Consider the following 26,103-nt stretch of genomic DNA (forward strand, 5'->3'; position numbering starts at 1 on the left):
TCTTTCACTGCAACAGAGGCAAGCTAAGTAACAGCGTTGGTGCTGAGCAGGCTGCATGGCACATACAGCTCTGACCTGCAACCTCATTCTGTCATTCCCCTGAATCTGCTACCAGGGGCACCTGCTTCATGTTGGCTATTAGCAGGGCCTACGTGTCCCATTCCAAAGGTCATCAACAGGACCATTAGTCACCAACATTAAAGGGAAACATATTGGCTCCATAAGACACAAGTCATCTGAGCTGGCCCACGAACCCTGCACAGGATGCGAGCAATAGAATTCTTGGATTGAACAGTGATAAGGATCATTCCAAACTGTTCCTTAACCAGATCACCTTTTCCTAGACCATTCCAAGAAATCTCCCAAACAATGATTATTGGAAAATAACTTACCCAAATATAACAGAAAAAAGCAGGAATCTCTGATTCAATTAATAACATTCAATTAATGGCTCTGAAATTGACAAGTCCAGGAATAAAACTCTCATACATAGGAGTCAATTAAGCAAAGTGAATTGTATACACACAGAGAGAAACACACACACCCCAACAACAAATGTGGTGTGTCCAGTGCAGTCACAAAACATGATGAGCCATTGCAGTTATAAAGAGATTATTCTTTTGCTGTGAACAGGAGGACTAGTCCAAAGCATCCTTAAAATCAATATATCTTTTAAACCATTGTTAACCCTTACACAGGACAATATCCAACAGTGCTATTCATAAAAATCAGCTAGCGTTAGCACCAAATCTTTCAGTTGCCCAAGTACTTGTGCACTAGAGGAGCACCTGGCCTCTCCTGGAAGTGGTTGTCCAGGCTTAACTTCACTTGAAGTCTTACCTTGCAATAGTTCAGAACCTGACACCACAGCATTATATACATTACCAGTTGGACACTGACTATTGGCAAATTTCTTTTTAAAAATCACTGACACAAATGGCTGGAGAGGAGAGGAGAGGCGAGGCGAGGGGCCAGCAAATGGACTTTCTCTTAGGTAGATCCTAGTATCATACATAAGAACACTACAATAACCATGCGTCTATTTATTCCACAACCCTGTTTCCAATAGTGCCCAATCACTTGCATTTGGGAAGTTCACAGGAAGGAAGAGCTCTCTGCTGCCTTTTTCAGAACTCTACAGCAAATAGTAGTCAGAAGAACTTTGCCTTTGAATCTGGAGATTCAGGTACACTCTCATACAGGTCTATACCCACTTATAGATCTGTTCTCTGTAAATTTGTCTAATCACATGTTAAAGTCATCTAAGCCTATAGCCATCACAATATCTCATGGAAGTGAATTCCTGTGCTATATACTCTCCACTATAGATTCAAAGCAGAATTTTCTGTAGATGTAGACTTCCCCATAATTGTCATCATTCTATTTAGATAAACCATTTTTAAACATTTTCTGCAAGCACAAATGACCAATTTGCTCACTGAGGCAAACATTTCAGAAACCAAGTATGAACTGAGGGATCATGACAAGCCAAATTGCAGCCTATAGCAAATTATTCCTTTGTATTGTACCAGGTAGTGAACTTTTCCAGTGCCCGTAAGTCAGGATAGTTTCTTGAAGTTATGCCATGGTCTTCGGCCTTCAGTATGTTAGGCAAACCGGCAGAGATAATTGCCTTGAAGCTGCCTTCCCAACTCATTCTGTAGATAAAGAGAGCCTTTCTGGCTAAAGCAGGGGCAGAGGTGTGTGTGTGTGTGTGGATTGTAATCTAATAATAAGGGCTTCTTTTGCTGTTAGAATGAAACTATTTTCCTTAATGAACCATATTTGCCTCTGCTCCCCAGGAAGGGGGTCAAAGTCTGTGGGCATAATGATAGACTCTGAAATAGTGTGAGAGAGAAAAATTATAAAATCCATGGCAAGATTTCTTGTCTTTTGTTGTGGGCTTTGGAGAGGAATTGATGCCTCACCTTTGAGCCCCATTGAGCATCCTGCGGCCTCTTCAAGAAACTAATACTGTCACAGAAAAGGAGACTGCAAGTTTTCTTGTACTTGCTTATATCCTGCATCCATATTTCATTATTACATTTAAAAATGTATACGATTCTTGACACGGGTGATTTTCTTTCTTCTTTAACACCATTGAGTGCAAAAAGAAGTGCCTTGGCAAGTCTAGGCCCCTGATGTTAAAATATCTTTCTACCATGAGTATAGGTTGCCTTGGCAGGGAGTGAATGGAAGGCTGGTCACAAGAAAGCCATTTTTACGAACTGCATTTTATGAACATTGCTCTGCACAAAGTATATAATATATTGAGAGAGAGAGAGAGAGAGAGAGAACCCCAAGCTATTAGCTCGTCCCATAATACTATTTTACCAACATGTTTGCAGCAGGCATTACATACTTCACAAAACACATCCACAGTCTGTAATCTGGGGATCCTGATCAAAAAAAAAATTTTGCTTGCCTGATCTGAGATTTTTCAAAAAAAGGTATTAGAAAAACAGGGGTGAGTGTTTTAATAAAAACAACACTATAACAATATGTGCCCAAGGGTTTCCACTTCTCCTCCATCACATGTATATTTATGAAACAGAATAATCCAAAATTGCCCCTCTAAAGGCCTAGATGTAAAATATTAAATCAAGCCAAAGTAAAGGCTTCCCTAAATTTAAAGGTTGTTAAATTAGTCAGAAAATTTGCAGGCACACATACCCTTCTCCCAAGCAAAATGTATTTTTAAAGAACTTAAACTGTTCTGTAATCTTGTGTTCCATATTTATTGTTTAATGTTTAGTTTAGTTTTAAAATATTCAAGGGCTATTAGACTGCAGTTATAAACCTGTAAGTCAATAATTACTTGGCTGACTATCTTCACCATGTTGACTGAAGAGCATCTGTTAGGGTCAGTGGGGCCAATCCTATAAGGAAGAAGACAAGTCTGAGCCAAAAATTTATCAAATGAATCCATGCAATGGTCTCCATAGAAATTAGACCAGCTGGGTCCTAGATTAAATCAAGCCAGAACTTTCCCTGGAAGCAAACATGACAAAACTGAAGCTGTTGCACTTTGGGCACAACATGAGAAGGTAAGACTCACTGGAGAAGACAATAATGCTAGGAAAAGCTGAAGGCAGGAGAAGCAGAAGACCAAACATGAGATGGCTCAGTTCCATAAATGAAACCACTGCCTTAAGTTTACAAGAGCTGAACAGGGCTATCAAGGCAGTGCATTCATTCAAAGTTGGCTGTTTTGAGCCAGTGTGGTGTAGTGGTTAAGAGCATGGGACTGGGACTCAGATGATCTGGGTTCTAGTCCCTGCTCAGCCATGGAGCCACCTGGGTGACTTTGGGCCAGTCACAGAGTCTCAGCCCAACCTGGAGGAGGAGATGTAAGCTGCCTTGAGCCCTTTGTAGGAAAAAGGCAGGATATAAATTGAAAAATAAATAAAAAATAAAAAACATAACAAAAACATTAATTAGCTCTATCAAATCTCTCACTTTCTGCTCATTTTCTCTTTTTTTAAAGCTTCCTATCTCTTTTTCAATGAGACCGATTCAACATAGTCTGTTCCCTATAAAGCCTATGTTGTTGTTAGTCGCAAAGTGGTGTCTGACCCATCGCGACCCCATGGACAACATTCCTCTAGGCCTTCCTGTCCTCCACCATTCCCAGGAGTCCACTCAAGCTCACACCAACTGCCTCAGTGACTCCATCTAGCCACCTCATCCTCTGCTGTCCCCTTCTTCTTTTGCCATCTATTGTTCCCAGCATTACGCTCTTCTCCAGGGAGTCCTTCCTTCTCATTAGATAGCCAAAGTATTTGAGTTTCATCTTCAGTATCTGGCCTTCTAAAGAGCAGTCATTGCTTATTAAACCAACATTTAGAATTAGGAAGAGAAACCTGATGTCTCCCCAACTTATGGTGCTTTAACTTTTTTTCTTGCATGGACTGGATCAACTGTTGTAATCTGAGCAGTCTCACTGGAGAGTCAACTATTTCTATGAAAAATGCATATGGAAGCAACTCTCTTCAATGGGTGGTTCTTTTAGTGATTCAGTGTAATAATTTGCACAATAAACATATGTCTTATATTTATCAATGATTTAAGTAATAGTATTTGGTCTGTGCAAACATCCAGATTATCAAGCTTCATGGGCAGAACCAACATTCATGCCCATCTACCTTGAAACCCACTGAAGAGTTTATAGGAAGCTGTAACTGAAGATGCTCCAGAATTGGATATGCATCTAAATTCCCCATCTTTATCTTCTACTATTCCCCTGCCCACAGTTCAGAAGAATAAGATTGCGGTTTTTTATTATTTGCACAAGGCAGGAGCCCAGCAGAATTTCAGCCAATATCATCAGATTGCCTATTCAATAAAGAATAAACTACATCATATTCAGGGCAGGGAATTAATAAACATGAGACGACAACAACAATGATGATTACATTGCATTTCTATAGTGCCCATAGCCAGAGCTCTCTGGGAGATTTACAATATTTAAGTCATCCATCCAGAGTTCAACCCAGTCTGACCCTGCTTAGCTTCCAATCCCTGCCTATGCACTAAAATCCCCTAAAGACCTCTGGATATGATGTTAATAATTTATCAGTAACAGCTCTGGACTGTAATTCATGTGTGTAATTTTCTATTTTGAGATGTTTAACATATAGTAGCATAATTAGTAACTGAATAAAAATTGGGTGGTTAGTCACGATCTCTTAGGGTACAATCCTACACATATTTAGACAAAACAGGTTATTCAACTCCCAGCATGCCCTAGCCAGCCACTTGTAGGACTTTTTTTGTCTAAAGAGTAATAGGATTGCACCTTTATGTTGCTAACTTACAAGGTTATTGTGAACATAATCAATCTGACAATTTTAAAAGCATTTTTGTACATTGCAAAGTGCAGTAGAATTGGTCAGTGAAAAATTTCTATGTATTTCTCTGTAAGATTCATTGATTCAGCTAAGATTTGTGAATATCTTATATAGACTTTGATTTTGGTTTCATTATACATTCAAAGGAAGTTAAAATAATTTTATGATGTATCAAACATGACCAGTGAATATGAACCCTCAATGATCTCATAGAACACTACTGAACACTGCTGTTTGAGATAAGAAAGTATTAGCTTTCTTCTAGTGAGGAAATAGATACTTAATATATTTAAAGCTGCAATCCTATAGTTACTGGGAGCAAATTCAACTGAATTCAGCAAGGCTTCTTTCTAAGTAGACATATATAGGATTGCACTGCATGCTGAACCTATTTTATGCTATTAGCCTGCTCTGAAACTCCAAGTAATGCTCAACAATAAATGAGAAAGGATTCCTTCAGATGGGCACAAATTCCACATGGATTTGTGGAGACCAGTTCCTGCTCATGTGACTCACTAGAGTTCTAGGGAGTTTCTGTGGTCTGTGTAGATGCCTCATGAAATGGAATTGACTGAGGCAGGAAAGCTTAGCCAGCTTTGCTTGTGCTTCTTTTGCCTTCTCAGTTTGGAAATATGGAAAAGGTTAAAATAGTCATAAGAAAACTCTCTACATGCCAGGAGAACAGCTTGACTTCTCACTCCACCCACAATACTATCAATCTTTCAAAGTGAGTTGTTCCCAATCTGTTAAGATCATTATGACTTTTTCCACATTTAGGCATATCTTAAAAGAACAGCTATCAAAATACCTTGTTGGTGTTGTCTGTGTCAAATTGTAAAGCTATGCTATAGCAGGACTCATGGAAGAGCTTGCTAAATACAACTGCCAAAAGGTTGTCAAACTTGTGGAGAAGGGGAAGAATAATTCCTGGGAAAAGACCTTAAGAATGCAAATATGCAGCATTTAAAAATAGTTAATTGTTGTTTTACACTGTCTTCTGATGTTTTTACCACCATATCTCCTTTTATCAGCACTGCTTCCTCTGTGACAACAGTGAGCATACTGATGCTCAGCTCCTTCATTTGCAGTGGAACTCAGGCTTTCTGAACCCCACCTCCCTCTCTCGTAGCGTGATATAGGCTGAATTAACTGGCTCTGGGATTTCAGCACCACTGCTTCACGCTGGAGCAGGAGCCCCCTCATCTTCTCTACATTTTCCCCTTCAACAGGCAGTCCTTTGGCTTGCTGCTTGTCAATTAGGGTTCACAGACATATGCTGTGCTATTTTTGTAACCTACCTGGTTCCCTGCTCTGAAAATGAAATAACCTGTCTTTGCTCAAATAGGAAAAAACCTACACTCTTCTCCTTATGTCAGGGTTTTTTTAATGTCTACCATGCCCTTCTGCTTTCTAGATCCCATTGGAATAAGTTACACCCTGATCTCTTTGTGAAAGGGATGACAGGTCAAATAGAGTATTTCACTCCTGTCTGCTTCTCCCTTACAATAAGACTTTTCACTGCCACCAAGTTGAATGCTTTATTTTGTCCAGCTGCCTCCACTAAACAGCCTTTAAAATCCCCAGTTCCCTTGTACATACTTTTTGGTAGTGTTGGATTTAGCTTTTAGGCATGGGTGTGTAACTTAGCAAGATTATAGTTGTAACCCGCCCAGGGAGCCGTGTGACTAGTGGGGTGGGTTAGAAATCTAATGAATGAATGAATGAATGAATGAATAAGACAAGAAGCCACAAAAATGAAATAACACAATCTTAAAAGTTATGCGGAAAGCATTATTATTAGGTTAAAACAATTTAATAATTGCAGCACACACATGAAGCAAAACCATAAGAACAAAAGGACAACATTCAAGTATGTTATATATAATGTACGATCTGATTCAAGCTTCAGCATTCACACCAAAAGATAGTCTATATAAACTTGTTATCACTGTGGACAGCGAAGCCACAGAAAGTCAGTTTCCCAAAATAGCAGGGTGCCTTACGTACTTCCTAAAGTCACATCAGTTGCCCCAGAGCAGAAAAGAAAATCCCAAGCTGTTGCAAGTGTAAAGAAAAATGCACTTGTGATGTTGTGATGACCATTAGAAGAAAGGTCGCTTGCAAGTTTAAGAAATAAATAGTTGCCAATAAAATATTGAAATATAAAATACTGTGAGAATATTGTAGTCAGGGGTTGTTGTCTCTGTTATACAATCAGACTTTGGTACCCCTTGATGACTTCTACATTATGTTAAGCAACCTGAGGGACAATTCCTGTCATCCTCATTGTCATTAAAGTTGGTGAAGTAAACAGTGTTCTACAGAGTGCTTTCAGAAGTCAGCTTCTTTACAATCACACAGTTGTTAGCATGAACAAGTGATCTAATTCTGTATGCCTTTTCATTTGTGATCTACATGGATGTAATACTAATCTTGAAGATAGCAGAACACTCAGATCAACAATCTAAGTACAAAACCACAAAAAGATAGCCCTCCCTCACCATAATGGAAGGTGCCTTCTCATTGAAGTACTTCCTGTTTTGTTTTCAAGAAGCATGAGGAAACTTATGCTAACAAGTACTCTAACTCCATGGATGTAATATGTGTGTGTGTAAATAGCTTGATTAAATTCAACATACTTCAGTGTTTGGAGTAAAAACTACACTGGAAAAAAAATTGTTATACAATATATGGAAAAGCAGCTCAGCTCCACAATACACTGGACCTATAATTTCACTACACATGTGATCAGGTAGACAGTTTATGCATTCCACTAGCCATATGTAAACAGATTTTTAAAAATCAAAATTATTATAGTTTCATATGGAACAGGAATCTAAGACACAGAGATCTATATCATGCAGATTCCCCAGCTGGAATGGAGAATCTCCACACATGCCAGCTGCTACCAGGAATTTAGTAGCACTGGATTAGGGAAACTCTGTTTAATGCAGGACACCAATATAGCAATAGTCTTTATGCGACAGGGTGGAAACAGTACCCTGAGAAGTATTTCCTAACAACTTCTACACAGTTGGTGTAACAAGCATAAGGAGTTGGGAAGAAATGAGCAGAGTTAGAAAAGTAAACATCTCTGTTGACAGCTCTAAGAAATGCACCTTGGATAACTGATAGAATATTTACATAAAGTGATCAGAACACTTGAAATACAAAATATAAATGTAGTTTGTAATTCCTGAACTGTGTAGTGAGACATACTAACTTGAGATCCGGTGAAGGAAGAAAGTATCCTAGAGTCCCAGTAATACCCACTTGTACAGTAGACTCCCAACTATCTGGCTAATGTGGTGGAAGGGCAGGCCGGATAGCAAAAAAGCCAGATAGGCTGGAGTTCTATAAATGCTCGCTTCCTACCCCACCCATACCATTAAAAACACCCTTTTTATACCAAAACCCTCTCTTATTCATATTTTCTGACCTATTAGTACGTGCCAGTACTTTATAAATGTTTGTTATGTACTGTATGTTTTAAAAATTTATTACAGAAAAAGGAAGTCCAAGGATAAAAATATTGTACACATTTTAAGATAAATTTTATAATATCTAACTTAATTGCAGGAAACATAAAATCAAGTACACTGTACAGTATGAATACATACACTTTTAAAATAAACAAAACATTAACATAAAACGTAGGCTTAATTCTTACAAAAATTATTTAAACTTATTTTACTGTTCATTGATAGTTATTTTTTAGCTAGGCTGGATAGTCGGGAGCCAGATAGTCGAAAGTCTACTGTATAGGCGGCTCCTTCGCATATTATGCAAAGTCAGCCTGCCCTGAATGGGTGCTGTACCTTGGCACCTTCTGTGATGGAATGCACATTGTCTGCTACAGGTTCCTGCTCTACAACATAGGCTATGACTGTGCATTGGTGTATGAGTCCAAAGCAGAGACTCAGCAAATGACTTGCTCGGATAGGAGGCTACCTTTTCAATCTTGGTAGGTCAGTGCTCTGGGTTTGCCCTTGAAGACAGTTCAAAAGCTGCAGCTGGTGCAGTTGTCAATAACTGTGACCCAGATCTTCAAGAATGTAAGCAATTCTGTCGTCCCGCCCCATCCCTGCCCTCACGCTGGCTGCTGGTATGCTTCTGGTCCCAATTAAAGGTGTTGGTCTTAACCTATAAAGCCCTACACAGCTCCAATACCCACTGGAGATCTACTCCCCGAAATGCAAACCCCTGAAGAGGCTTGGAGGGTTGCAACTAGGTGAGGGCCTTTGGAACAACATCTCTGCTGCAGCCCAGCTGCTGCCAAATTTCTCATCTTTTTGGTGCCAGGTTAACACAGTCCTCTTTGCAGAGGCCTTTAAATACCTTCCTGGTCATTCTGCCCCTGATACAATTAGCCAGATGCCTTTCTTTTACTGTTGGCCCTTTTAAAAAAATTGTCTTTTTATTGTCTTTTACTGTTCTTTTAAATTAATCTTTAATTCTTAATGTTTTTATCTATTGTGTGTTATTGTTTTTATACTTTGTTGTAAACTGCCCAGAGAACTTTGGCTATGGGTGGTATAGAAAATAAATTAATAATAGTAATATAGTTGCCTCTTTTCATTCAGGAGCACATTCAAATATTCCTCTGATCAGAAATATAAGATGCAGGGATTATGGGTGAATTATTCTTACAGATTGAAAAAGGAAGCATTACTGGGTGTAAACAGAAAGTGAGACTTCAATATTAATTCTGAAGTAAATCACCACATTCAACAGCTGTTGGTCAGCCATGAAATCATTAGAAAAGAACTGGTACTGTTTCAGGATTTGGATCATCACCTTTATCAGTTATTACAATTGCAGATATTGGAAGGCCAGGTGCCGAGTTTGAACAAACCTTTGACACAATGACCTTGATCCCCCTCCCAATAGCACCTTGGTCCCAACTAACTGCTTTAACCATTTGTTTCCCCAGAAGGCCAAGCAGCTCCTGTAAGAAGTGTGCCATTTTTCCCCCAAAATGCAGTGTTCCCATTGCAGCGGATCCTGCATAAGCCCACCAGCACAGAATTCATATCACTGCCGTCCGAAGGGGCCCAATAGGTAGCCCCTACCATGCGGGAAAGGCATAGGAGGGGCATGAGCCTAAAGACTGAGTAAACCACTTTGTGATGTTGGGCTGCTCTTGGGTTCTCGGTTTCTTGGTTTGCTCTTGCACTGGAATAGCCATAAATCCCTCCAGCTTTACTAATCTTAACAACCCTGACCTTATTCTTTGGAAATTCCCTTCCCAACACTGTCTTCATAATCCTCATCTAGGTCCAAAGATCAGTTTAAGATTCAACCCTCACATCAGAAAGGCCTCACTGCAATATTGTGATAATTAAGACATGGCACCATTTTTCCTTTCAAAAGCCAAAAGTTGTTTCTGTTATTATACAGGTGGTATAAACATTGCAAGTCAGAAATTATATTTTACAAATGTCACTTTCCTTCATATATATTACATCTATCTTATGAAAAAATCATTTATTTACATCCATTTCAGCATTAATTTCTAGGAAACAATTCCTTTTTGTTATACTTACGTTGCTATACGTATTTTGTTATAATGTAGAATATCCTAACTGAAAACATACACATATGAATTAAAATATTAAAGATGAAAAGACACACATAGATGCATGCTTAATGGCATAACCTGAATTCAGCTGTGAAATCCAATTTCTCCACCTTCCAATATTAATTTCTTCTTGACTGGAGCACTCAGAAAACTAAAAGACCAGGATTAATGTATCCAGAGGGAAAGGAAGAAAATAGCTTCTTCCTGATTTACCTTACCGATTCCTTTAAATATCTCCTAAAAAAAAATTATCCACTCCTTCAAAATGTGGTTGAAATTTGAAAGTGGGAAGGGGTATGACACTGAAGCAAAGTACACATAATTAGCAAATATCAGATTTCTTTTTTTCTTTTCCTAATCTACTAGAATGTATGAAAATGCCTGTTCGTATTTGGAGACTCTACTGCAAAACACATTTTCTAATAGGGCTTGTAAATCTACATAAGCCTGAAAATTTGCATGTTCCCACTGGCTAGACAGGATAATATACTTGTATTTAAACAGTACTAAAGCTTTTGTAGCAGTCCTGATGTGAAGGTTCCAGGATAAAAGTAGCTGTACCTAAGTACCATTCTAGTGTATTGGGATAATTTTGCTGCCATGTATAAATAAAATACAAATAAGCTAATTTAAAAGCTCGTTTGTTGTATTTAACTAAAAATGTGTTAGGTCAGCTGACATGATTGCCTGTTTCTTGCTACTATTAAATCCAGGATTAAACACTATTAGCTTCTGTGATCAACAGGTCTGTTTTTTTCCCCCTGCTAATCCCAGCTGGGGAAAGGGAGCAGATGCTGTTTCTAAGCTAATTAATGAAGGTCTAGATCTTCCCCTCTCCTTTAATCTTCTGAACCATTTGTCAGGGTAAGGAGCTTCTTCACGTTTTTTGGTAACTTTCCAGGTTTGGGGGAGATAATCCTGGCATAAAGACACTGAAAAGGGAATGTTTCAGTTTTTTAAAAGTGACACTTAACCCATTCCAAAGCTCCTCCTCATTTTCCCTTAGGGTTGCTAACTTTTTTTCTTGACAGGGTCTATAGATAGATTTACCTGATCATCAGAAAAATAAACCATGGTGACCTCTAACCATGGAACCATAGTTTTCTGGAACCATAGTTCCAGAAAACCTGAATGCAATGTATTTCTGTCCAATCTTACAAAAAGACAGAGTCTCCTATCAGGAGGTAAGATGGAAATCTTCTTTTCCCTGTTCTCAAGAAGTCCAATAAATTTAAAGAAAGCCAGAAGGGCTTTCAGCTTCCATCAACAGCAAGATAAAGTACATAAAAGAATCAGACCAATGAAAATAGATATGTATAGCAAATTCATTCTTGCAGTACTGATCCTAATATTGCCAAAACACAGGAAGCAGGGCAGCAGAAATGCAAAAAGAAGAAGAATCAGACCAATGTCAGATAAGCATGCTCAGTGCCCACAAAATGCTGAATCTGTGGAGGAGAAACAAAGAAAACTGGGAGAAGTGGAAGTGCAGTGAAATAGAATGGAATGTCTGCTAGAACACTGAATAGGAGAGCTGCATACTGCAAAGTCCCACTTGCAGATATAATAAAATACGTAATCAATAAAATAAATATATGTTTAAATAAATAATGTAATAATAAATTATTAAAATAAATAAATTTAATAATAAAATTTAGATGAAACAATGCTTAATTTAAATAAAACAAAGTTCTATTAACTTACTGTGTTTTAGGGTGCTTATTGTTGGTTTCATTTTATTTTTAATTGCATTAATTTATTAGCTGTACATAATATTAATCTAAAGATGTAAAATAGTATTGAGCAATCAGTAATTTCAACTTAAAAGAAACAAAAGATACCTATGCTTAAATCCTGACACCACAAAGGCAATGTGAGCCTACCAATATTTTGACTTCTTGATGAAAAACTTAATTCATAGCTTAGTGGTAGAGTACCTGTTTTGCATGAAGAAGGGTTGGGAAGAATCTTATTTGAAACCCTGGATATCATTACCAGTTGTGATCAGCACTTCTTGGCTAGATGGTTGAGAAATGGCTTGATATAAGGCACCTTCCTATGTTACACAGCCATCAAAGCAAGCTTTGGAGAACAGTCTAGAACTTCTCCAGAACAAGTCCTGTTATGAAGTATTATAAAGAATTTCACCATTGGTTTCAGCTGATTGTGGATTCTTCCATGTTTCTATGAGTACAACCTGCACAATTCAGGCTATTATTAACAAGGGATGCTACCAGTGCCAGTTCCATGTTTTGGGGAACCCTTGGGCAAGGTATCATTAGTGGGTCCTCTTCTCTAAGGCACACCTGCTCACTCTCTTGTCCTATCCCTCTGGGCCCAATCTGCACAACTTTCCAAAGCTAGCCCACAAGAGGAATGGATGCAGTTGCTCTATCTCATTTTTGTGATTGGTTGCATGGCTGGAGAGGACAGGTAGACAGGAAATGACAGTAAGGAGGAGGATGTGGAAGAGGCTCCCGGAAGTGGCAGGAGGGCATGGACTCAGCAGGTATCCAACAATGCCTACACCTAACAAAGGCCCTGGATATGGCTATTTTAATCAAATGGCTTTATTATGATTATGTTTGTTCAATTTCTTTTAAAGTACCAGGAATAATAACTGACCACTTTTACATGGTCCCCAAAAATGTAACTTCCAGCCAGCAACCATTTTTATTCCAATACTCCCACACAAATTAAACCAATGCTATTAGGAAACATCCCATAACCAAAACAGGTGTGGATGGATACTGTTGAAGTGTAATAGTTCTTCAAATAGCTTCTGAGAACTGCTTCTGAGCACAATTTATAGTGCTTTTTTCACACTGAAATCCAAAAGGGTTTGGAGGCTAATTCCTGAAGGAAACACTTTCTCACATAAATTTCCTGCATGCTGAGATCAAGTTTAGAAGCCCTTTTGCAAATAACCTCTCTTCTGAAGGTAGGTGGTTGGTGAGGGAGGTGGCGATGACAAACTCCACAGTTGTGCTGCCATGCTTTCAAAACATTCTCCTCAGGAAGGCTTGTATGGCATCTAATTTGATATCTTTCTTATATTTTAACCCCCCCCCCGCAGGGCTTGTAAAATGTTTTAAAAATAAATTTTATTGTGATGTTGCTATGTTTCTATTCGGTGTCCTGTTGTGATTACTCATAGGTAGCCCCAGAAGCACCGCCAAAAAAGAGAAATTAGACAAAAGAGGATGCGATTTTGCATAATTTCAATATGTAGCAAATGTCCATATATAGCAAATTTCATGTAACTTAAAGGGCAATAAAGATTACCATAGTAACATGGTGATCTGTGAACCTGCGTAATCTGTCATTGGTGCTAACTGCTGATTAACCACTTCTGGACCCCCTTCTGCTTCTTTACGGTTCTTTTACCTTTCAAGTAGGCCTTCAAATGCTTTCAGAAAAAGGTCACATGGCCACCTTAGTTCCTTTATATTTTTGCTCTATCATTTTAATTGCTTATTAATATTCTGTGAGCTGACCTGGGAGTAGAAATAATGAAGAGTATCCTATCAATGAATGAGTGAAAAATAAAGAAATCCCTAAATTAATGAAGTCATCTCTAGTGTCATTAGGAATAGGGAAGAAGGCAAAGTCTTGAGTTAATTAATTTTTTGTTTGTTTGTTTGTTTGTATGGCTCTATTTTTCCTGAAGAGCCCAAATCATAGAAACTTTCATTAGATCAGATTCCACACAGAAAGAAAGCCCTAGTCACGTGTGTAGGGAATTTCCATTTTGAAGCTGGCCTGAGGTTTGCATCCCTTTCCTCTGATGTCCACACATGGTGCCCAGCTGCTCACTTATAGAGGTGCCATGCAATTGGGACATGATGTTCCAGTCAGGCACAGCCTTATCTGGGAGCAGCTGTTTGTACATTAGGGTTTCTCTGCAGACAACCATACAGAGTTTTGAGAGAACCCACTTCTGCTTTAGCACAGAGCAGTCCTGCACTTGAGAATTCCATAAATGGGACTGCATAGTGATAACACATAGAGCCCCATCAAAGATAATAGTTGCACACAAGATTTGAGTTTTTTTCTTTAGTCCTAAACTGCAATCTACCATCATTTGCATAGGAGTTAGCTTCATTTAAATCAGTGAGGCTTGCTTCTGAGTAGATATTGTACTATTAATTACTGAAAACAGCCAAATTCCAGAGGGGTAACCATATTAGAAGCAGGAACAATGAAGCATATTGTGTGGCATCTTACAGACTTAACAAATTCAGAAGGTTTCATAGAAATGATGAAGTGGTCTTTTGCTGGCAAAAACATATGTAGACTTTCTAAATGTCCAGGACTCTTTGGTAAAATAAAGCAACCAATAAGTAACTCATTTCAAATGGATAAAACAGTTTGAAATTCTAAAATGACTAGCCTTCAAAGTATAAAATATTTAAGAAATATTATAAATATTCATCCTCTGCATCTTTTCTCCTTCGTCCTCCGAAGAATTAATCTGTTATATATAATTTAAAATATTGTGTGCATGTGTGTAATAGAAACTCTCTCTCTCTCCCTCTCTCTCTCTCTCTCAGAGGTGAGAATAATGCAATTATTGCAGTGATGGCAACCAATATTCCAAAATAAAAAATATAGAATAAGGATTAGCTTATAAATAAACATTGCTGTTCTGTCCCAGCATTTAGGACCCCACTTCTAGTTAATTTTTCCAGGTGACAAAGATGAGGAATGGGTTCCGGATGTCAGTCATGACCCTTCAAATGATGGGTACTGCTGCCATGGCAACCTTTCCTTTCAGCTTTGCTTAGCTGTGGCCTGAAGGCCTCAGGTGGAATGGCTGGAGGACACTGGGAGTTGTAGGCTGTTTTACTGTCTAAGCTGCGTAGGACTGTGCCTCAAGTGACATTTCAGGGAATCACAGTTCATTCAGGAATCACTATTTGCCGACTGCTCCTTTGAGAAAAGGAACAGCTAAGCTGGGTAAGCCAGTGAGAATGATTGCCACATAGCATTTGCTTTGAAAATGCCATTCTCAGCAAAGTTTTCCACAAAGTCATGAGTATTGCTTCTTAGTGCTCATACATCAGTCATACATCAGCAATATAATGAGGTCTAACCGTTTTGTTAGCTAGACAAAAGAAATAAGAAATGGATAAAAATACTGTGCTACTTTCCTAAAACCACTGACAGTAATCAATTGCATGGAGAGTACTGCAACTTTGAAAATCGTAGATAGGAATTTTATGTAGAAGTGCTCATGACTTGTAATATAATTAACCTACAGCAATGGATATGTAACCGATTAAAAGCCCATACCTGCACCATTCCCTTAGATAACTTTCCGGTGACATTAGTGGGAGTTCTGATTTGAAGAATTAGGTGTTTGGTACTTTCCAGCATGGTTCTAAACCAGCAAAATTAGATTAGTAATGATGGTGCTGCACAATGCAAAGCTACATTCATATTGTTACCCCAACAGTAAAATCAATAAGAAATCCTCAATGAGAAACTCTGGGGTCAGCTCCAAAAGCTTCCTAGCTATTTTGAATTTTCTGTCCTAGGACTCAATTACAAATATAAATGTTTTCATGTTAAAAAACTGGATTTATGATAAAACATGAGCAACAAGCAAGATCATATTTAGCACCACCAATGATTTTGATTTACCTGAAACAATATTTAAAAAGCACCAAACATGCTGCATGAATGTTGTGTCAAGAAATACAATGTACTCAAAGCACTCTCACAATCTTCTTCTTGGTGCATAAAGATACTTTAATATGAACCAGCCAAAGCTGAGTACATGTCAGTCCCATTCAGTGCAATAGAGTTGGATCATGCCCATGGGTGCAATTATTTTAACATATGCAAACATTTGTATCCATACAAGTTGTGCAGCATGGTTTATTTCAATTGGAGGGGCAACCCTAACTCACTGATACTAGAAGAACAGTGCTAAGTCTGTCCGATGCACATCTTTCTTGATCCCCTTTATCTTTTTCTCTTGTAATCTGCCTTACGAATTTAAAAGGATTATCTACCAAGCTCTCTTGTTGGCAGTTGCAGACAGTAAGTTAAGTGCTACTTGTTGCACAATATGGGCACAAACCATAGTCAGTACCAATACATTGCATTATTTCAAATATCACACCAAATATTCTTTCTTATTCTGGCACCCTAGATGACATCCAAAATCAGTCATGTGATATAGCTGTCTCAATTCTCTTCTTGTTAAGTCTGCTTTTGACAGATCAGCCACCATTTACTTCAGAATCCATCTATTACAATGTATGGAACTGCTTCCAATTGAAATGGATGTGATTCCAGCAAGCCTACACTATCTGTGACCCACCAAGAGCCCAATTTACTGCATACCTGACCCCAAGTAGCAAAAGATAAAGCTGTAAACCTAATGTAGTCCACCAGCTTTACATTGTTATCTCATAAGAAGGGTGTTAAATATTATACTTAAGAAACTTAAAACACTCCATCTTATCTCTGTACACAGAGGCTGAAAAGGAGAATTCAGGGATGGGAAATTTCTTGGGAATTCTAAGAATATTTTACATTATTAGGTAAGCAGATTCTTATACATTTTAAGGATTTTAATATATTTTATATATTTTAAAGGATTTTATTCTTAAAGGTATGCAAATACCAAATAAGGGATATGTTTTTGTTTCTCTTTATGTACCATACATTTGGGAACACAAAAAGTGCAGTTTTTATTAATGTTTTTATAAACTTCAGTTTTAGAAATCAAGATTATTATAGCTATATATAAGATTATATATAGGTGTGTGCTTTTATGATATTCATCTCTTAATCATCTTGATTTTAACAATTGTTTTATATTCTTTGTGGTGTCAACAATTTTTGCCCCCAAAGAAAAGCTTTACTTAGGGGAATGTTGAACATTTATTTCAGCCAATCTGATGACTTCCAGATAGTTTGGACTTCAACTACTATCAAGCCTAACCCAGTCTGCATAGCTAATGGTAAGAAATACTAAAAGGTGAAGACTAATACATCTAGAAAGCATTTGGGGAAGTTTGGCTTACTTTGTTCAATACTATTTGTGTGTACATGCATTGTACATGATCTCTCTGTCTTTATGTAACATCTATCATCACATGCTAGACTTTTGACAGGCCTAGGTTTTTTAGTCTCAGGAAGGTATCCAAACTAGGGTAATATATGACTGACAGGCTACATTTTGTTTGGTGGACTGCGAGGTACACAGGTCTTGTCTAAAGTCTTAAGAGTGTTTTTATACACTGAAGTTTAAATCAGTTGTCATTCTCCCTCTTGCTGTTTATGTGAATGCATGTTTGCTGTCAAATCTAAATAGAAATTAGGTGAGGCATTTATATTCTGTTTTGCATTCTGGCCATCATCAGTTGGGCCATTTCCAGGTAAAACCACCTGAAGGTCAATGTACATCAGGATTCCAGTCCTGTTCACATCAGCTTCTGCAACAGAGCTTATCTGTCTGTTGGTGCAGCATCTTGCTACTATGTTTGTGAGCAGGTTGTTTGGAGACCTGAAAAATGATGAATTGACACCATCAAGAAAGAAATGAGAACCCAAGGGCTCTCATTTTGGAAATATCTTGATAAAATATATTCAGGGCACTGGTGGAAAAACTTACTAGTTGCTTTGATCTGGCTAGAGGGGAAGTAAAAATAATTTTGTAATAACCTGGTATCCATTCCTAATGTTTTTTTTTCAAGAATATAATAGGGAAGATGGACCTCCAATTAATCAGCTTGATTTCTGGGATAGTAGATTTTAATCTGGCATAGAAATAGATTAATAATAATTGATATATTGATTTTATTATTCATAGATATATAAGCAATGTTGTATATTTGACTGCATGTAACATTGAAAAAAAGATTTTAAAAGGACAGAAATAAGAACCCAAGAGGTGAACCCAAGCAAGCATATGGGAATGTTTCAAGTTCAAAGTAGATCCAATTTCCTTATTTGTCTTCTGATAATTCAGGACTACTTACAGATACTGTCAACCAGGGTTTGTGATATTAATAATATAATGCCAGAAACAGAGGGTTGGATCCATACTAACTTAGTTGTGCTTTATTCTCACTGAGGTAAATGGGACAAACTTAGTATTGACACATTTACGTCCTTTTGAGTTCAATTGGACAAAAGTATGATTGGTGTGAGTCTGGATCTTACTCAGGCATTTTATTTGCTACAGATGCAATCTACCCACCATTGTTCCTGCCAGATTGAAATTAATGGAAGTTGTGATAACTATAGCTACAAGAAGGTAGAGTTAGAGATTTACACATATCTGTAATTATGAAATTTGCAGTAGTCATCTCTGTTTGAGTGCTCTACTCTGACTTTCTTATGGGACAAAACAGGATACAGGCATTTGCCAAATTTTGGCACCTGCATTGATGCATTTACTGCTGTCCTGCATCCTCATTCCAGCAACATACCCAGTATAGGACAAACTCTAGAAAGAACTGAGCTTTCATAAGCACTTTATCCTCTAGTTTTATAGAACGGACATTGATCATACTCTAGATTTAACAAAAAAAAAGACTTTAGCCATTCCCCAAACACAGAAAATATTGTCACTTACCTTTTTAACATCTGGTATGTTAAATTGCTTTTTAGTATGAGCAACCCAACCCACTATCCCAATGTCCAGAGGAAAAACAGCTTCTTTTTCAGGAATCACCAGGTTGTCCTCATATTTGGATGTAGGGGTGACATCTAAGAGCCTGCTAGCCACCTCTGGAATACCATTGCGAGAACGGCAAATAAACATGCTACATCGATCAGCTGCCAGCAAATGTGCCAACCTTTGCAGAACTTTATGTGCTGTCTTTTCCAGACAGCTCGCTTCATCTTGGATTTCCATTAATATCTCCAAAAGCAACTGACATTCTTCTAGCTTAGACATGTCCTTGAAGGAAGCTCCATCCTTCACATCCTCAGGGCTGACTTTGAAGATGCTTCCTACTACTTCTAGCCGTAGTTTTCGGTCAAAATATTCCTTGGCAAATTCTGGGTTGTTCTCTAGATATTTCTCAACATCATCTTTATTTATTTCACCCATTTTGTTTCACTCCTCCTTGGCAGCGTTATCTTTGTTCTTTGTTACAGCTGCATTACCACTGAAACAGCAACATCAAAACCAAAAGTCTTACTTTACTTCTAATGGGAAAACGGTTGGCTGTACATTCTGTAACTCCATAGGCATACACTGTAGAATTGTCCTGTAGCTTTCCAACCTTCTAAAACCCTTAGGTATAACAGCGGACAACTGGCTTAGTGTCTTCTTAGTGAGGGATCCAGCAGACTGCTAATTAAAGAGATGTCAGGACACTAAACCCTTGAGCACTCTTAGCGGATAAATCCAAGGGAGACATTCTAGCATTTTAAACTAACCCTAACAATTCCTACACTGTGCAGTAGTGTTAAAAAGAAAAGAACATGGGGGTATTCTAACTTGCTTTTCTATGATCTTTTTCTTTATGATTTCCTGATACGCAGAATTTCCATGGCTATGAAAAGTTGGAAGTTCTAAAGCCTCCCTCCCCTTTGGTGTGCAGATAAGCACTTGACATGCCGGCATGGCACGTGCATCCCATGCACATGCTCCCTCCTCAGTATAAATGGTGTTTACCTTGGATACACAACAGCATGCTGGGAAGCCACTCAAGATAAATGGGTTCTCCAAGTCAAATGGGTGGTGTTGGAAACCCACAAATGTGAAAAATGGATCAAAGGCTGAAGTCTATGAACAAAAATGAACTAGTTACACTCCTTCAGCCACAGTGTTTGGGAAGGTTCAGTAAAATGTAATCCTGTGTACACATGGGGGTTGATGTAGTCATGCTTGGAGCAAACCCACTGACCTCACTGGGGCTTAAATTAATGATGAAGAAATTGCCTTACTGATTCAGTGGACTTGACTAAATCTGGAACTGATCCACTGAATTTAAGCTTTCATCTGAGTGGGAATGTGCACCAAATAGAAATATTTGAGAATGTGCTGCAAATACAAATGTAGAAATATGTAAGGGTATGTGAAAATAGCCATGAAAGCAAATGATATTCTAACTGAAAAGCACTAAAAGATAGTGATGCAATAGTAATATACCTTTCCCGAAACAGCAGGAAATTATTTATCTACAATACAGAAATATCTAGGGATGTGATTCAAAAGTTGAGCTAAAAACACAAAAAATGTGCATTGGACTAAAATATTAGAATGAACAAATTCTGAACTTTATAGCTTTCTGGATTTTAGAATCAGAGGTGTTATTGGCATATATGTTTAAAGGGAAGGAAAAAGAAACTCATCATAACAGCAGAAAAGTTCCGAATGACAAAATACTGGAAGATGGACTTCCAGTTCATCAAGAGTTAGTCATAATACAATTGATATTAATAATAATATTAAGAAAAGGGACAACTCAAATTTGGATGGGTTAAGGACATGTGTGTGTTTATTGAAATAATTATTGTGGGCATTTTAAAGAATAGCAGAAATTTATATCACAAGGCTTTGTTTTGTTTTGATTTAACACTTTGCATGTTATCTCAGCAAAGTCTGTTTCAATTATGGGAAAAATAGAAGTTCCATCCTGACTAAGCTAGTATGTATGTATTTATACTCCACCATTTTTCCTTCCAAAGAACTCAGTGTGGCTCAATTCTCCTCCTCCTCTCAATCTTACCTTTACCTGTGAGGTAGGTTGTGTTGAGAGTCTGTGACTGGCCCAAGTCACCCAGTTGGCTCCATGGCTGAGTGGAGACTAGATTGCCTGGATCCACTACAGACCTGGATTGCCTGGATCCACCACACAGACTCTGCAACAGGAAACTACAGGAAACCATTCTTTATTTTGTTGTTTATGAGCATTCATTTGATATATTTGTCATGGCCTTTGCCTAGTACTATAAACTTTTTTGAATTGAACTACAGGAAACCAAGGATAGAAGCCAACATCACATGAATGAAAGATGGCTTATGCAGTGGGAGTCTCTGCCTCTCAGTATTGGCTGGCAGCCTACTGAAAATCTGCTTCAGAAGTTATCAACCTCTGCAGCAGATGTCATAGAATCAGAATAGTAGAGTTGGAAGGGGCCGTGAAGGCCATCGCATCCAGCCCCCTGCTGTTGTAGGACACCACATTACACCATCCCACTCAGATGGCTGTCCAGTTTCTTTTTGAATGTGTCCAGTGTGGGAGAGCCCACCCCCTCTCTAGGCAGCTGGTTGCAGAGTCAGCAAATGTTAATTGCCTAACTCACTTGACTGTCAGTGGAAAAAGTAAGTATATTTCACCCCAATCATCCTAATTTTACATTATCCCACATGCCTGACAATTTATATAGTATAGTGACAAGTTTATATCCAGAAACAGATTGATTTGCCTTAAGAAATTACTATGCCACATCCACATGACATGATAGGAATACTGACCAATCTTACTTGAGATGATGTATGTGAGTTGTTTCGAACCTATGTAAATGTCACTGAATCCTTAGATTTAGTAATCCTGGTTTAGTATATTGTATTTTGTTTGCATTTTATTGAGCGTAAACTGTCCAGAGAGCCAGCATGGCTGAGTGAAAACTATACAATTTTTTTATACACACATGCATGCATGCATACATACAGTCTTAAGAACATAATTACTTCTTTTTCTGAAGAGTAACCCTTTGACTTTATCAATGCATAACAGACAGAAATCACTATGTTATACTTTTCCCATGAGTACAACTGCATAGTAGGAAAAGCTGCACCTGTTACATAGCTACAAAAGCACAGAGTTTCTATAAATGAATTTTTAAACATGACAACTCTTTTTCAGGAAGCTATCAACCAAGCCCTGATTTAGATAATACTGTTTGTGTCTGTCTTTTTCCCATGTCTGTCTTGAAGTAATACTGGAGTTTGGCATGATGTAGGAATTAGAAGAAGAAGATCTGATATATGATTTGGGAATAATGGAGTTGGATGAAGACAGAGTTGTTTAGTTTGTACCCACTGAAATGAATAGAGTATTGTAGCATCAGGGCACAGTGGTGGTGTAACAGTAAGCAAGCTGTATTGAGGAAGAGATGCCTGTGTGTGTCAGCAGAACAAAAAAAAGTGGGGGAATAGCTCACCCAGGTATATTGTAAGAACACCACCACCTTCATCAATTAATTTGTATGCAGTTTTACATGGCAAAGCAATGCTCAGGCAGCTCACAACATCAAAACTTTACACTTTATTTACATTTCTTAATAGCTAACCATTGTACATCATAGCAAATAATCATATACACACTGGGTTAATAAAACTTTAATTAATAAATACACACTGGTTGAACAGTTCCATAATTATTATTTTATTTGATGATAATAATTATGTTATTTAACTTTAATGTTACTATCCATAAATTATGTTCTTTAACAACCAAATCTAAGAATGTGCAATGTTCTATTCTCCACTGGAATACCATATTTCAACTCATATTTTATCAACTATTTATTTATTTTAAATATTTCTTGGCCACTTTTCAGGGCAGAAGCCCACCCAGGACAGCATATGGCAATAACATGCATAAAACCTGAATGCTATTAAGGATGATCAAAGTACAAGAAGAGCAGAAAGAACACTATAAAAGTGTTTATTCAGATATTCAAAACACTATAAAAGCAACAAAAGCAATATTGCAGATATTCTTAGTGGAGAGTTGTGTTTGTTTGCTTGTTTGTCTCCTGCTCCCTAGACTTTGTTCCCTATGCTTAGTCACCTGTACAGTACAGTTTATAATGGTCCTTAAATGCTTCTTAATGAAGCTAGGAAGCTGTCATTAACCCTTAATTTTAACTTTTTTTACAACTTAATTTTATCCGGTTAATATAATTGTAAAACTGAGTACATGCTTCAATCTGTTCAGTTGAAATTAGAGGGACCTAACTGCTTCACTTTGATTGAAATAGCCCCATTAATAAGAAATCAATTATGCCACTCTTCACTTTCTGAAATGCCCAGCATATACTAGACACTCTGGTTTCTGTAATATAATATGTTTAAAAGAGTTTTTCATGTTAAATATAATCAACTCAGAGCATACTCCAGCCAAAATACAAAAAAATTAATACATTATAGCCTTAAAGTTCTTAAAAATAAATAAAACTATAATTAAAAGCAGCAAGGCAAACAGATAAGACCATAGGTATTGAGCAAATATTGTATCTGCTTGTTCATAGAAATATGCAATAAAAATAACTAATATTTGTCTTTGTACAAATATGATAGACTTTTATCCATGGAATGATACGATTTCTTGAGGAGCATTGCTCTTTCAAAAAAAATTTGACATACATTTCTTGTTACTTTAATATGACTGACGTAGTTTTCCTTTGACGTTTGCAGTTACTACAGCAAATACAACTATTTATGGAATAGTTCTTCGTAATGCACCAGCCCTGAGCTTCTACAGTACATGGAAACTCCTAAGAAGGATAACTGACAGACATGTGGCTATTTAAATAGATTGAAGTAGCATGTAAATGCCAAAGGTATTTATAAGGTTCCACTTGTGCAGCCTAGTGTTTACATCCAAGTGTAGCCATGGTGATAGCAGCTCATTCTCCAAGTTGCTCATTTGTTAATTTAAAAAAAATAAATAATTTGAAGACAAATGTGTGGATTGTGATAATGATCCTCTGTATTGGCACAGCCTTTGTTGAAATATATAGGGTTGATGTGATTAATCAAGAAATACTAAGCAACTTACATGAGAAGTGACCCTCTTATTTCCTAAACTGACTTTATCTTATCTGCAGCTGGGAAAGGATACACCTAGATAATAGCTTCTTGGATTTTCTTTTGCATCTCATGTGTATGTGTCACACAGATTACAGCATATGACCTCCTTTCCTGTTATTTTTTGTTATATTTTGAGTATGAAAATCCTTAAGAAAAAGAATGAACTCTTAAAAAGAGCACTGAAGGGGGACCAATATTCAGAATGCTGATGTAAGATCTTGGCTTCTACACATTCTTTGATAAAATGCGTTGGGTTGATGAAGGGTTATGTTTTCCTTGCTCTGTAATTCTTGTTTGTCGGAAATGTACAAGCCGTTAGAACATTCTGAAATTGTGATTAATTTTAATTGTTGAGAATGCTTGGTTTAATACCAAATTCTAAACACATACATGTACAAAAAAGAATCCCACTAAATTGAGTATAATATGGCTTCAGTTTTTAATTTTCACAGATTTTCAGGTGCTGATTGATCCATTGTCTACTCACTAATGGAACTGGATATTTTTTAAAACCAGTGTTTCATAGTGCTTTCGCTAATTCACATGAATCCCTTCCCAAAAAATTAAAAAATTAAAAAAAATCTGCAAGTCCAAGGAAACTATATGACTCACAAAAAGCTGATCTGATGAGGGATCTGCAGGTCAGAATCATGGAAATCTGAACTCATTTGAATCCGTCATGGATTACTCTGGTATCCCTAGTTTTTGGTCAGAAACTTTGGCACACTGATGCCTTAACTATATTTAACTGAAAGATGTGTGTGCTACATCCATCTATCCTTCACTGATAATATATAGTTAATAAATTGTGCAATGTGTGATGCTTCGATATTGTCATTTTCCTGCTAGGCCTGCATTTCATTGGCTGTCGTTTGGAAGGAAAAGAGAAATGCTAATGCAATAAAATCATGTCCCAGTTTTTATTGCTCTATATTACTGGGCAAATCAGACAACACAAGACATACTTACAGGCTCACAGTACTGGCAAAGCACAGCCCTTTTGCCCAGCAGCCCTCCAGCCTCCTAGGATGCTCGTTGTCACCACCGCCAGCATGCATTTTTCTTTGAGGAGCTAGCTGTGCACACTTCAGAACGAAGTGATGGGCTGCATCCACTCGTCAGGTGTATTCTCTAAGAATGCCTCTAAGGCCATGTCAGGGTATCTGCAATACAGATGGAACTAGAGCCCAGTACATTGATTCACTGTATTCTCAATTATTATTTTTAAATTAATTTTTTTTAAATCAGAAGCAACAGGACTGTTGTGAGCACTGCAGGAGGTGTCCAAAGGTGTATTAGTGCCCAAACTTTCCTGGCCATGCCAGAGCAAAGAATGATTACCTCATACCAGTGACATCTGTGCAACCAGAGCCAAGTCACAATCCAGCAAGGGTTGTGTAATCCCTTTACCTAAGCCCCAAGTCTCAGCCCCCAGGTAAAGCACAGGAACTACCTGGATTCAAATGTACCAATCAGCACCTGCAGCAGGAATTCCGAATGAATAAATGTCTGTCATTGCTATTTGGTCATTGAAGGCATAAAAAGGAACTGCACCATGTGTTCTTGGTGGATTGCCCTTTTGCTTGTGATCAAACCTATTCTTGAGAATAAAACTTAGATTCTTTTCCTCTCATTCTTGCTGTGCTTGATTGGGCTTGTGCACCAAGGCCGGACCTCTTCTGTCCTTCACCTAGAAATGGCATATCATAGACTGCTTGGAAATTAATATAGTGAGGTCCAGGGAAGTTTTCTTAACAAACGTCTTACTACACAGGGTTTTCCAGGGTTTTTTCATCCAGGAACTTGCTTTGCTTTAGCAGCACAATCACCCAACTCAGTTCGGGCAATTATGAAGCATGTTTAGCTTGAAGAGAACA

At 37.7% G+C, this 26,103-nt stretch overlaps 1 protein-coding gene across 1 annotated transcript in view; it reads right to left on the reverse strand.

Moving 5' to 3' along the window:
- Window positions 1-19,507, reverse strand: part of PDE6C (phosphodiesterase 6C) — a 50,115-nt gene extending 30,608 nt beyond the window's left edge. Inside the window, exon 1 of the mRNA XM_044420652.1 lies at window positions 19,028-19,507. Within this exon, the coding sequence (XP_044276587.1) occupies window positions 19,028-19,507 (480 nt within the window). The remainder of the gene's footprint in view (window positions 1-19,027) is intronic.
- Between the last annotated feature and the right edge of the window lie 6,596 nt (window positions 19,508-26,103).

The sequence above is a fragment of the Varanus komodoensis genome, unplaced genomic scaffold (genome assembly GCF_004798865.1).
Source record: "Varanus komodoensis strain SLA01 unplaced genomic scaffold, ASM479886v1 scaffold11, whole genome shotgun sequence".
In the NCBI taxonomy this organism is placed as follows: Eukaryota; Metazoa; Chordata; class Lepidosauria; order Squamata; family Varanidae; genus Varanus; species Varanus komodoensis.